Source organism: Polyodon spathula, chromosome 48 (genome assembly GCF_017654505.1).
Source record: "Polyodon spathula isolate WHYD16114869_AA chromosome 48, ASM1765450v1, whole genome shotgun sequence".
NCBI lineage: Eukaryota > Metazoa > Chordata > Actinopteri > Acipenseriformes > Polyodontidae > Polyodon > Polyodon spathula.
Window position 1 is genome coordinate 2373765 of NC_054581.1, and position 13439 is coordinate 2387203.

At 39.7% G+C, this 13439-nt stretch overlaps 2 protein-coding genes across 2 annotated transcripts in view; both read right to left on the reverse strand.

Annotated features, from left to right (window-relative positions):
- LOC121306486 (lysine-specific demethylase 6B-like) overlaps positions 1 to 13439 on the reverse strand; it is a 665627-nt gene that overhangs the window by 390114 nt on the left and 262074 nt on the right. The gene's annotated exons all lie outside the window — the stretch shown is intronic.
- Positions 7525 to 13439, reverse strand: part of LOC121306500 (zinc finger protein 883-like) — an 8436-nt gene continuing 2521 nt past the window's right edge. The window contains exons 2-3 of the mRNA XM_041238238.1: positions 9773 to 10256; positions 7525 to 9384 (exon numbers count right to left, since the gene is read on the reverse strand). Of these exons, the coding sequence (XP_041094172.1) occupies positions 8171 to 9384; positions 9773 to 10226 (1668 nt within the window). The 5' untranslated portion in view covers positions 10227 to 10256 and the 3' untranslated portion in view covers positions 7525 to 8170. The remainder of the gene's footprint in view (positions 9385 to 9772; positions 10257 to 13439) is intronic.

Genomic DNA, 13439 nt, shown 5'->3' on the forward strand with positions numbered 1-13439 from the left:
CAGCAGGACAGTTCAGGCTTTTCAAATCACAACCCCAGTGCATTCTGGTACGTTTTACCTGTCTCGGGTACCATTCTTTCCTTTAAGAGAAGCAGGACTACGTTTACCAGAATGCACTGGGGTTGTGAGTTGAAAAGCCTGAACTGTCCCGAACTCTCCCACTGAACACAGAGCCCTATGGGCTCAGAGGGATGTGTTGCTCTGTGGGGATTTTAATGCCAGGACAGGCAAACAGACTAACAGTATGAAAACATAAGAAACAGCCATATGTTAGGACAGACGCCTCTGTACCACACACCCACCACAACACACAGAAACAATGCTGACAGTGTTGTGACCAAAGATGGGAAATGATTATTGCATCTCTGTCAAGGCTTATGTCTGTATATCCTTAATGGCGGGATCAGAGGGTTCCCTGGTAAGGTTTACTTACAGCTCAGTTCTGGTAAGAGTGTGGTAGACTATGTCATTACTGACCTGGACCCTCACTCTATTAATGCATTCACTGTCAGACCACAACCAAATCACTATGTTTATAAGAACAGAGCAGCCCCACAGCACACAGACACAGACCTGCAAGCTGTTTAAGCTTCCTCACTCCTACAGACGGGCTCCAAACACCACAGAGGAGTATAAGAACACAACTGACACTGATGAAATAAAACACCTAATAAACACTTCCCAAATCAAACCGTTTCAACCTGATGGGAAAGGAGTAGATGACATATTTGAAAAAAATAGCTGCGAAAGCAAATATAAAAATAGTCAACTTCAAAAACAACTAAAAACATAAACCCAGCCAACAAATGATTTGATGATGAATGTAAAATGTGAGGAAAATGCTGACAGTTATCAAACCAGAAACATCATCATCCAAACAACCCATCTTGTATTATAAATTATATCTGAATGTACACATTTAAAAAATATATTTATTTATTTTCACAACATTTATAAATCTGGGGAAAAATACAAGATATAAGCTAACTCTGGAAAAAGACGTTAAAATATTAACACTTTTTTCTTTTTTTACACATGGCACCCCAATATATATATATATATATATATATATATATATATATATATATATATATATATATATATATATATATACTATATATATATATATACAGTGCCTTGCAAAAGTATTCAGACCCCTGACCAATTCTCTCATATTGCCGAATTACAAATGGTACATTGAAATTTCGTTCTCTTTGATATTTTATTTTAAAACACTTAAACTCAAAATCAATTATTGTAAGGTGACATTGATTTTATGTTGGGAAATATTTTTAAGAAAAATAAAAAACTGAAATATCTTGCTTGCATAAGTATTGTGCTGTGGAAGCTCCCGGTTTGCACCGATGAAAGAAATTGCCCTAACGAGGACACAATTACCTTACCATTGGCCTCCACCTGTGAACCATTAAAGTTGCTGTCACATTTTCTGGATAAAAACCCCACTGTTGAAGGATCATTGGTAAGGCTGTGAATCTATAGGAAAATGAAGACCAAAGAGCATTCTACAGAAGTTAGAGATAAAGTAATACAAATGTATAGATTAGGGAAAGGGTACAAAATAATATCCAAGTGTTTGGATATCCCAGTGAGCACAGTTGGATCAATAATCAGGAAGTGGAAGCTGCATCACACCACCCAGGCACTGCCAAGAAAAGTCAGTCCCTCAAAACTCAGCGCTCAAACAAGAAGGAGACTTGTGAGAGAAGCCACAGAGAGGCCAACAATCACTTTGAAGGAGCTACAGAGTTCAGAGGCTGGGAGTGGAGTAATGGTGCACCAGTCAACCATATCAAGAGCTCTGCATAACACTGGCCTATATGGGAGGGTGGCAGGAAAGAAGCCATTACTCAAAAAGTACCATCTGAAAGAACATCTGGAGTTTGCCAGAAAGCATGAGAGTGACCCAGCTGCAATGTGGGAAAAAGTTTTGAGACCAAGATAGAGCTTTTTGGCCAAAACTCAAAGTGCTATGTGTGGCGCAAACCTAACACTGCCCATGCCTCAAGACACACCATCCCTACAGTGAAGTATGGTGGTAGCAGCAAAATGCTGTGGGGATGCTTCTCATCAGCAGGGACTGGGCATCTTGTTACAATTGAAGGAAGAATGGATGGAGCAAAATACAGGAAAATACTGCAAGAGAATTTGCTTCAGTCCTCTAAAAAACTGAAGCTTGGGAGGAAATTCACCTTTCAGCAGGACAATGATCCCAAGCACAAGGCCAAAGCAACATTGGAGTGGCTCAAGAACAAAAAGGTGAATGTCCTGCAGTGGCCCAGTCAAAGTCCTGATCTCAATCCCATTGAGAATCTGTGGCACTATTTGAAAATTGTGGTCCACAAGTGTCGTCCAACCAACCTGGAGCAAATCTGCCAAGAAGAATGGGCCAAAATCACTCCGACACTGTGTGCAAAGCTGGTACATACTTACCCCAAAAGACTTAAAGCAGCGAAAGGTGGCTCTACCAAATATTAATGTGTGGGGGTTGAATACTTATGCAAGCAAGATATTCCAGTTTTTTATTTTTCTTAAAAATATTTCCCAACATAAAACCAATGTCACCTTACAATAATTGATTTTGAGTTTAAGTGTTTTAAAATAAAATATCTAACAGAACAAAATTTCAATGTACCATTTGTAATTCAGTAAATATGAGAGAATTGGTCAGGGGTCTGATCCTGACTTTTGCAAAAAAAGGCACACACATTGTATATATACATGGGTGTGTACCCAACATGGATGAGGGCTATGTTTTGTATCCTGAACATAGTAAAAAAATCATTTTTTTAATCCTACAGTATGATGACATCAAGTGTAATTCCTCACGATTAAGGATCTAGGGGTGTACATCCCGTATCTCATGAAAGCATAGAGTGAACTTTGTAGAGCTGGTGCATTCTATCTCACGTAACGCAGAAGTGACTAGAGCTCTTAGCATTCATCTCACTGAACGGAGAATAGAGTAGACTGGTGCATTCTTATCTCAGAGAAATGGAGAATCATAGAGAGCTTTACCTCTTCGTATCTCACCAGAAGCATGGAGTCTCTTTCACCTCTTAGCTGGTGCATTCGTATCTCAGAAGCAAATCTCTTTAATCTTAGTACATCTCAGTCTCTTTACGAATCGTGTAGAGCTGGTGCATTCGTATCTCAGAGAAACTGGAGAAATGATCTCGCGCTGCATTCGTATCTCAGAGAAATGGAGAATCATGTAGAGCTGGTCCATTCGTATCTCAGAGAAATGGAGAATCATGTAGAGCTGGTCCATTCGTATTTCAGAGAAACGAAAAACGACACAGAATATCTGCACAGCACTGAAAAAAAACTGTACTGGTGATGCTCGTCTTTAATATTAGCATCATAAGGGTATTCATGTATTACAAAAAATAATAGATGGGCCTCTTTAGTGAGGTACAGGAAAACAATTCCATCTTGGGTTTCTGTGACAGTTTGTAAATTACTCGACCTTTGGTCTCTTAATTTATGACATCACAGAAACCCTTGGTGAAATTATTTTCCTGTAACTCACTGAAGCCCACGTGTTATTATATAATTGAATATATGGGCAAATTAAAAAATGTGATTTTGGAATCTAGCATGAAATACTGTACTACCTAAGGCTTCCAGTAAACACTTTATTTTGTAGTCTCTTTGATTAAATGATGTTAAATAAAATATTTAAATTATGTTCTTACAGATTTTTTTTTTTTTTGTTATTGTCTCAATGCTAAAATTCTAGGTGATGCAAAACCTTTGGCCATAGCTGTATAGAAAAATACATTCGTGGCAAAGGGGATTGTTAGTTTAAAACATTGTATTTAATACATTGTAAGTAATATGTAGAGTTTTCTAATCCAGTTTTGCTGTGAACCCAAGTAGTACTGTGTGACAGGTAGGACTTTTCAATCTAACTTATTCATTTTACTTTAAGATACACTTTCTGTATGGTACACTGTATGAGAAGCAGCTTTGAGATATTATTGTATTTGAATGAACTGTGTAGGTATTTGAAGCTGATGGAATACAGTAACAAATAAAAGCATAGGCGATTTTTCTGTCATTTAACAATGAAGTGTATTTTCATGTAATTGTGCAGTGCTGTCCTCATTCACACGAAAGTTTTAAACAGGATATTATGAATCAAATAAGTGGATTTTGCTGAGGCTCCAGTGCCTTCTATACCCTCTTGTGTGCTAACATTACAGGATCCTTTTTCTCTACCAAAAGTAAAATCTCATTAACTGAAACACCACATTACATTTCTGGTGTTTACAGTTCTTTCAGGAAGGCATGTGCATATAAACTATATAAAAGGTCATTATTGTAATCAAAAAGCGTGCACTGCACCTCTCACTCGTGACCAGCAAATTGTCTGCAATTTGCCCAAAGGTCACAGAATAGCATGTTTTATACATGTATCTCTAAGCAGAATATATATATATATATATATATATATATATATATATATATATATATATATCTATATTATAATATATATATTTAATAATTACTTATTAAAATTACTGACATTGATATTGTGTTGAAAAAAAAATGGGACAGATATGTATGGTTTTCTTAAGTATTTTATAATTTTTATAGAGCGCCTATAAAAAGTCTACATCCCCTTTCCAAATTTTCACCTTTTGTTGCCTTATAGCCTGGAATTAAAATCGCTTTTTTTCATTTATCTACACCTCCGACCCCACAACTTCCAACTGAAAAAAATATCCTAGGAATTTGTAGAAAACTAATTAAAAATAAAAACTGAAATAGCTTGGTTGGATAAGTGTCTATCACTCCTTGTAATAGCAATCCTAAATAGCTCAGGTGTAACCAATAGCCTTCAAAATCACAAACCAAGTTAGGTGGCCTCCACCGGTGTTAAACTGTAGTGATTCACATGATTTGAAGATAAATTCAGCAGTTCCTGTAGGTTCCCTCTGCAAAGTGTGAAGAAAGGTTCAAGGGGGTGTTTTTTTTATAAGAAGAAGAGTCTCAGATATAGCCAAAATAAAAACCTGGCCCTGGGGAGCATCCCACTCAAAACACTTGGTCCTGAAAGGGTTAAATTGTACAGTCAAGTCTCATTGGAACCATTGAAACCGGGCTAGCACTGGTATAGGTCTCTCTGTACTAATGGTAAATACAGTGGCTTGTGAAAGTATTGACCCCTCTTGGCATTTTTCCTATTTTGTTGCCTTACAACCTGGAATTAAAATTGATTTTTGGAGGGTTTGTATCATTTGATTTACACAACATGCCTACCACTTTAAAGATGCAAAATATTTTTTATTGTGAAACTAACAAGAAATAAGACAAAAAAACAGAAAACTTGAGTGTGCATAACTATTCACCCCCCCCAAAGTCAATACTTTGTAGAGCCACCTTTTGCAGCAATTACAGCTGCAAGTCTCTTGGGGTATGTATCTATAAGCTTGGCACATCTAGCCACTGGGATTTTTGCCCATTCTTCAAGGCAAAACTGCTCCAGCTCCTTCAAGTTGGATGGGTTCCGCTGGTGTACAGCAATCTTTAAGTCATACCACAGATTCTCAATTGGATTGAGGTCTGGGCTTTGACTAGGCCATTCCAAGACATTTAAATGTTTCCCCTTAAACCACTCGAGTGTTGCTTTAGCAGTATGCTTAGGGTCATTGTCCTGCTGGAAGGTGAACCTCCGTCCCAGTCTCAAATCTCTGGAAGACTGAAACAGGTTTCCCTCAAGAATTTCCCTGTATTTAGCGCCATCCATCATTCCTTCAATTCTGACCAGTTTCCCAGTCCCTGCCGATGAAAAACATCCCCACAGCGTGATGCTGCCACCACCATGCTTCACTGTGGGGATGGTGTTCTCGGGGTGATGAGAGGTGTTGGGTTTGCGCCAGACATAGCGTTTTCCTTGATGGCCAAAAAGCTCAATTTTAGTCTCATCTGACCAGAGTACCTTCTTCCATGTTTGGGGAGTCTCCCACATGCCTTTTGGCGAACACCAAACGTGTTTGCTTATTTTTTTCTTTAAGCAATGGCTTTTTTCTGGCCACTCTTCCATAAAGCCCAGCTCTGTGGAGTGTACGGCTTAAAGTGGTCCTATGGACAGATACTGCAATCTGCGCTGTGGAGCTTTGCAACTCCTTCAGGGTTATCTTTGGTCTCTTTGTTGCCTCTCTGAGTAATGCCCTCCTTGCCTGGGCTGTGAGTTTTGGTGGGCGGCCCTCTCTTGCCAGGTTTGTTGTGGTGCCATATTCTTTCCATTTTTTAATAATGGCTTTAATGGTGCTCCGTGGGATGTTCAAAGTTTCGGATATTTTTTTATAACCCAACCCTGATCTGTACTTCTCCACAACTTTGTCCCTGACCTGTTTGGAGAGCACCTTGATCTTCATGGTGCCACTTGCTTAGTGGTGTTGCAGACTCTGGGGCCTTTCAGAACAGGTATATAACTGAGATCATGTGACAGATCATGTGACACTTAGATTGCACACAGGTGGACTTTATTTAACTAATTATGTGACTTCTGAAGGTAATTGGTTGCACCAGATCTTATTTAGAGGCTTAATAGCAAAGCGGGTGAATACATATGCACGCACCACTTTTCCGTTATTTATTTTTTAGAAGTTTTTGAAACAAGTTATTTTTTTCATTTCACTTCACCAATTTGGACTATTTTGTGTATGTGCATTACATGAAATCCAAATAAAAATCCATTTTAATTCCAGGTTGTAAGGCAACAAAATAGGAAAAATGCCAAGGGGGTGGGGGGGTCAATACTTTTGCAAGCCACTGTAAAATCCATTGCAAAATCTATAGGAGCCCCCCCCCCCCCCCCCCCCCCCCCAAAAAAAAAAAAAACCCAAAACATTTCTATTACCAGACTGCATTTTAGCCTATATTTGTGTGCTCTGTAATGATAGCTTAATCCATTGAAGTAACTTACAAAAAATAGATGGTGATTAAGTAGATTCAAGAAAATGCACAGAGTCCTTTTCTTCAGTCAGTTGCCAGGTTTATTGAAATATGCAGGGAGTCTGGTCCCAGGTACAGGACAAACACAATACTCATCATTACAATGTTTGCGTGACATTAAATACCCTTCTGTATAGATGGTCCACCTCCCCTTTCTCTGACATTAACCAATGGTCAAGGTAATTTAATTTATTGTGTGAGTGTTAATGTGTGTGTGTCTGTGTGTGTGGTCTAGTGTGACAACCTCTGAACTCAGTGCATTCTTCACACTCCTGGAGACAAAAGGTCCATACATCTGCCTTTTGTTATCTCCTTGCGACCCCCGTTGATGCCAGTGGGATTATCTCTTTCGATCTCTCTGAAGTCTAGAGCCTGTTCCCTTCTAGTCCACAGCATTGTTATCTCGTTAGCTTGCAGTCATTGTTGGGCAGTTTGTAGACGCAGCGTCTCTATCAGTGGTTAGCAGTACATGCAATTTGAACCAAACAGTCTGCTATCTGCAATATTAGTCTCTTTTCAGAAAAGAACACCAGTATAGCTCTGCCAGTCCACATGCGTAGCAAACCCCTAATCAATTCTCGATCCATTAACAGTAATTAATTGTAATTTGTCACAAAGTGTAAACCTGTATGCCTTTCTGTACCTAAGATCCATACACATGCTTGCTGCACTTGTGTTAGTTGGTGCAGTTTAAAAGCAAGCTAAAATAAAAGCATGGACAATGCACAGAGCAGAGCTACATGTGGCTCAGTATTCAGTGATTCGTGTCATAATACAGCCATGGAACACTATCAATTTGCACTAGTTTTAGAAACTGGATTAAATTTTCAAATCATCCAGCCCATTGCCCAGTAAGGACAGTGCAGTCTCGTCTCTGGATGCTATATACCGGGTCAGGATACTCATTCCAATCAATTGATTTATTTTCAGATTAATCAAAGTTTAAATGCTAAACCCTGAAACTCATTTATTACACAAGTTAGATTCCTCCTGACTCTTATATCAGATAAGTTGCAGCATAGTTTCCTTTCTGCATATTCCTGCTCCCAGGCACTGTCAAGTGCATATTTACCATTTATTATGCCTGCTCTTAAGATAGATACAAAGATTATTATTACACAGGGACTCATAATACAAGATGTTTTTTCCCCCCTGGATGAGTGAAAAGTCCCAGTGAACATGTGCTTTAAGGTTTTTTTCCTCTGTGAGTTCGCTGGTGTTTTCTCCAGCCTGCTGAATCTCTGAAACTCTTCCCACAGCAAAAGCAGAGAAACGGTTTCTCTCCTGTGTGAATTCGTTGGTGTGTTTTTAGGTGTTGTGACTGTCTGAAGCTCTTTCCACAGTCAGAGCACAAATACGGTTTCTCTCCTGTGTGAATTCGCTGGTGTGTTTTCAGCAGTCTTGAATACCTGAAGCTCTTCCCACAGTCAGCGCAGCTATACAGTTTCTCTTCTGTGTGAATTCGCTGGTGTACTTTCAGGTATTCTAAATGTCTGAAACTCTTCCCACAGTCAGAGCAGAGATAAGGTTTCTCTCCTGTGTGAATTCGCTGGTGCATTTTCAGGTGTGCTGAACGTCTGAAACTCTTCCCACAGTCAGAACAGCAATACGGACTTTCTCCTGTGTGAATTCGCTGGTGTGTTTTCAGAGTTCCCGATACCCTAAAACTCTTTCCACATTCAGAGCAGCAATAGGGTTTCTCTCCTGTGTGAATGCGTTGGTGTCTTTTCAGGTGTTCTGAATGACTGAAACTCTTCACACATTCAGAGCAGCGATACGGTTTCTCCCCTGTGTGAATACGCTTGTGTTTTTTCAGGTGTTCTGAACGACTGAAACTCTTCCCACAGTCAGAGCAGTGATAAAGTTTCTCTCCTGTGTGAATCTGCTGGTGTTTTATCAGGTCTTCTGAATGTCGGAAACTCTTCCCACAGTCAGAGCAGTGATATGGTTTTTCAACTGTGTGAATTTGCTGATGGCTCTTCAGGGTTCCTTTATGTCTGAAACTCTTCCCACAGTCACCGCAGTGATACGGCTTCTCTTCTGTGTGAATTCGTTGGTGTTTTTTCAGGTCTCCTGAATCTCTGAAACTCTTCCCACAGTCAGAGCAGCAATACGGTTTCTCTCCTGTGTGAATTCGCTGGTGTATTTTCAGGTTTTCTAAACGTCTGAAACTCTTCCCACAGTCAGAGCAGCAATACGGTTTCTCTCCTGTGTGAATTCGCCAGTGTCTTTTAAGATGTGCCGAGTATTTGAAACTCTTCCCACAGTCAGGGCAGCGAAACAGTTTCTCTCCTGTGTGAACTTGCTGGTGTATTTCAAAATGCCCTAACGGGGTGAGACCTTTCCCACAGTCAGGATATTCTCCGCTGCCCATCCTCGCTTTAGCTGCTGGACTGGAACCTGGAAAATATGAACAGGAAGGAAAGTTTGAGGGGCTGCCTGTTATGGTATGTGGCTGGGTGGTGGAGTGGATTAGAGCATGTGAATTTCAGCTGTGGTGGCTTCCACTGGGGGTTAGAAAAGCAAACAAACTTAAAACCGAAGCAAAGTCAGTAAAGACTGATGCTGGTGAAACAGGTCTATTTCTATCCTGCCCACCCCAAAACAATGGCAACATTATATCTATATTCCAAGTTCCCCATTAGTGAGTCCTATCTTGAACTAGCTGGAGTGGTAGTGGAAAAACCAACACCTAGTAATCTAACCTATATGCTCCCCCCCTCTCAAGCACACTGTGGATATCACGCAATTTAGAATGACAATGTCACAGCTACTAAGAGTCACTCACCTGCTAGACTGCATTCTGAATAAGACTGTCCGTCTTCCTTTCCACCTCCCTGCATGCTGTTGGTAGAGCCTTCCTCCCTAGCGCCTTGCTCTCTCACGCAGATTCTCTCCAGCACCACGCTACCCTCCCGCAGGCGTACAGGCTCCAGCTCAGGGATGTTTGGTTTCAGGTCCTCGGATTCCTCCTTCCCTGGTTCCATGTGGTCAAACTCTACTTCAAGGGGCTCCTGTTTAATTTCCAGCACCTCTTCTTGTTTAACAGGAAGGGGTTCTTCTGTCTGGGGGATCTCCAATCCATTGTGCTCAGCTTTAATCTCAGAGGCCTCTGGCTGACTGCGGTCACACTGCACCTCACAGAGGGAAGCCAGCCCAGAGAACTCCACACTGAAGGGGACAGGTTCATGTTCAGGGAACTCCTCTTTAAGTGGGACAGATTCCATCTTCACACTGTCCATGGCATCACACAGGATTCCGTTTAGTAGCTGCTGAAAGAAAGAAAAAAAAAAACATTCCAACCATTTATTTAGTGATCGATTTATTTAAATACAGTGCTAATTCAAGAGGCCGACAAAATCTGGCCTTGATAGCAGGGGTGGCTTTACTATTGAAGGGGCACAGAATTTCCAGTAATAAGCTTATAATACCAAAAGTTTACACAATTTAACCATTCCATATATTATTCATTGTAGATTTCATTTATGCAAGCTATTCTAATATTTTTGACATGAGTGTCTTTCTATATATAGGTAGATGACTGATAGATGGATAGAGAGAGATTAGTGTTGTGAGGGTCCCAAAATGAGGTATTGCAGAACACTAATCTTTCTCATTTTATAATATATATATTGTGGAAGCTGAGTCACATGGTACTACAAGAAATGGCTTGATGAGGTTCTTGCTTGGATCAATAAACAACCACGCTGAACCTGCAAGGGGTGAGGCAGGGCTGGAAATTCAGTACTGAGTGGCCTGTTGATATGCAGTGCTGTTTAAACTTGTTTTACTGTGAATAAAATTACTTTTAAAACAGCTTTCTTTAAACAATTCACTGATGCAAGTTGTTCTTTTGAATCTTGACAGTCCATCATAGTCTTGTTTCAGTGAGGCAAAATATGGTTTGCTAGGCTTCACTAAGTAACATCGTTAGGAGAACTAATTTTACAGAAACTGCATCATTCTGCTTTTCATGCCATGAACTGAATCCTTGCATCTGTTGCACTGCTGTCTGCTGCAGGTTTTAGACTGACACATGCATCTTTGCGTTTGTGCGTATTGAGAGAGAGAGAGAGAGCAAGCGCGAACAGCCAATCAGCTTCTAGATCTAGCGGGCTTCTATTTTAATCTGCAACTAATTTGATAACAAACTACTTAAACATACTTTGACGCTGGTCTCGAGGAAATCATGTCTGTGACAGGACACTTTAATGAAGGCTCAATTCACAGCTACTGGAGAGCAAATCAACAGGGAAGGCATGATTGGTCCACAATTCTGTCATCAGCTGGATCCAAACACCCCCCTCTCTCAAAACCAGCCAGTGAAACTGCTAACCCTGTTTCAGTTCTTTCCGCACCAACCAATACACTCCCTGCCTGCTTGAATGACGCCCCGCCTCCAACAACAAGTTTCAAGACCGACTCAACACTACAAGGATTATTTAACAATTGTACATGTCCAGATAAATTACAATAAGAAAGAGTAAGACCCCAATAAATAAATATATTTCCTATAATAACAATTTGAATAATAATGTTTTCTCTACGTCGTTTTTCTATTTTAATTATGTTAGGGCCTATTTTCCTCAGCAGAATGTTAACCTACTTGGGATGTATAACTCCAGTCGCTGTCATCTATCACGCGGTAGAGCCCGCATCGACAGACTCTACCACCTATATAAAATACATGAATAAGGCTTGTGACAAACAGAATGATTCTTGGTGGTAAATCTCCCGACCCATGAGGGCACTAAGTAAAGGGCTGAGGGCTGGTTGGCCTCACAATTCATTCCCAGGGTTAAAAGAAAGTTGGTCATCTAGAAAGGGGGCAGAACTCAGGTACACTAACCCATTGATCCGGAAAGGAAATGATGTGGCAGTCGCGGATTGGAGGAGCGGCTGCAATCGTTTACCAAGGGCTCATGAGTGACAGTATTATATATATATACACACACACTTGCCACCACTTAGAATGGGCGCATTTCTGATTACTCTACCCACATACAAGGTATTCCATTGGTTTGTATGCAATCTTGTATGTGGCGACTAGTTTTTTAAAAACAAGCCCTAACAGCCCGCAAATACTGCACTTTTGAACTATTAGACAGTGCTTTTACAGAATACTTAAAAAACGCTATTAGAACCATGCTGCACGGAATAGTTAATAGTGTATAACTACATTATACCAAATCACGTTTTTATTTACAACGAAGGGAAAACATGATGCATGTTTTTGCTGACTTTATAAGCATTTGGGTGACGCAGTATAGGTTCCCTTCATTGTAAATAATAACGTGATTTGGTACCATTTAATTAACGCTAGTAATAAGTTAATCATGGTTATCGCAGCAGTTCAAATATTATGTAAATATTTCATGTAATGGTTATAAAGTACAATGCTTATGGGGCGGTCAGGTCTTCAAAAGGTATCTGCACGTTGGCATATAAACCAGTGGAATACCGTGTGTATGTATGTACTTGAATACAGAATACACGCATGTCTCCAGTCATATGTGGTCAAGATCACAGCGCCTTACGTTCTGTCCAAATCTAGATACGGAATCGACAAATAATCATAACCGGTGTTTGGAACAAAAGGGATCCTAATCATTGTGTATGGTTAAAAAAAAAAAACAACAAACAAAACAAAAACAAACAAACAAAAAAACCCCATCACTCAAAACAAGGCATGTTTTACATGTTTTAAAACAGTGCGGTATCTAGATATCCTGTTTACAACACTCAATAATGCGCAGTGTCGGGAAGGTTTGTAGTCTGTGTCGTCACAAAATGGTCCTACTAATTACCCCAGAGTAGCACAACATTACATAAACGATCCTTAAAACAAACAAAGCATTTTACTCTAGAAAATCACGCAAGCTACATGAATATAGCAAATGTATAAATGCTGCTTTACACTATTACCAGTGCTTATTTCCGTTACCTGTGAGAGATAGAGATATAGAGATAGAGAGATAGATAGATAGATAGAGAGATAGAGAGCTAGAGAGCTAGAGAGATAGATAGATAGATAGATAGAGAGATAGATAGACAGACAGACAGAGATAGATAGATAGATAGATAGAGATAGATAGATAGAGATAGAGAGATAGATAGATAGATATAGTAGATAGATAGAATCCTCTAGAGATCTGTGCTCGATCTATAATAGAGAGATAGATCTAGATAGATAGATACCCTGGAGAGATATAGAGATCAGAGATCTATGGATAGATATCTAGCTGTCTCTAGATTGTGATCTATATCTCTCTCGATAGATATATACCTATCTATAAGATCATCTAGATATCTGTCTATCTCTAGACTATCTAGAATCTCTTATCTTCTCTCTAGAAGAGATACTCTCAATAGATAGATAGATAGAGAGATAGATAGATAGATAGACAGAGACAGATAGATAGATAGATAGATAGAGATAGATAGAGAGATAGATA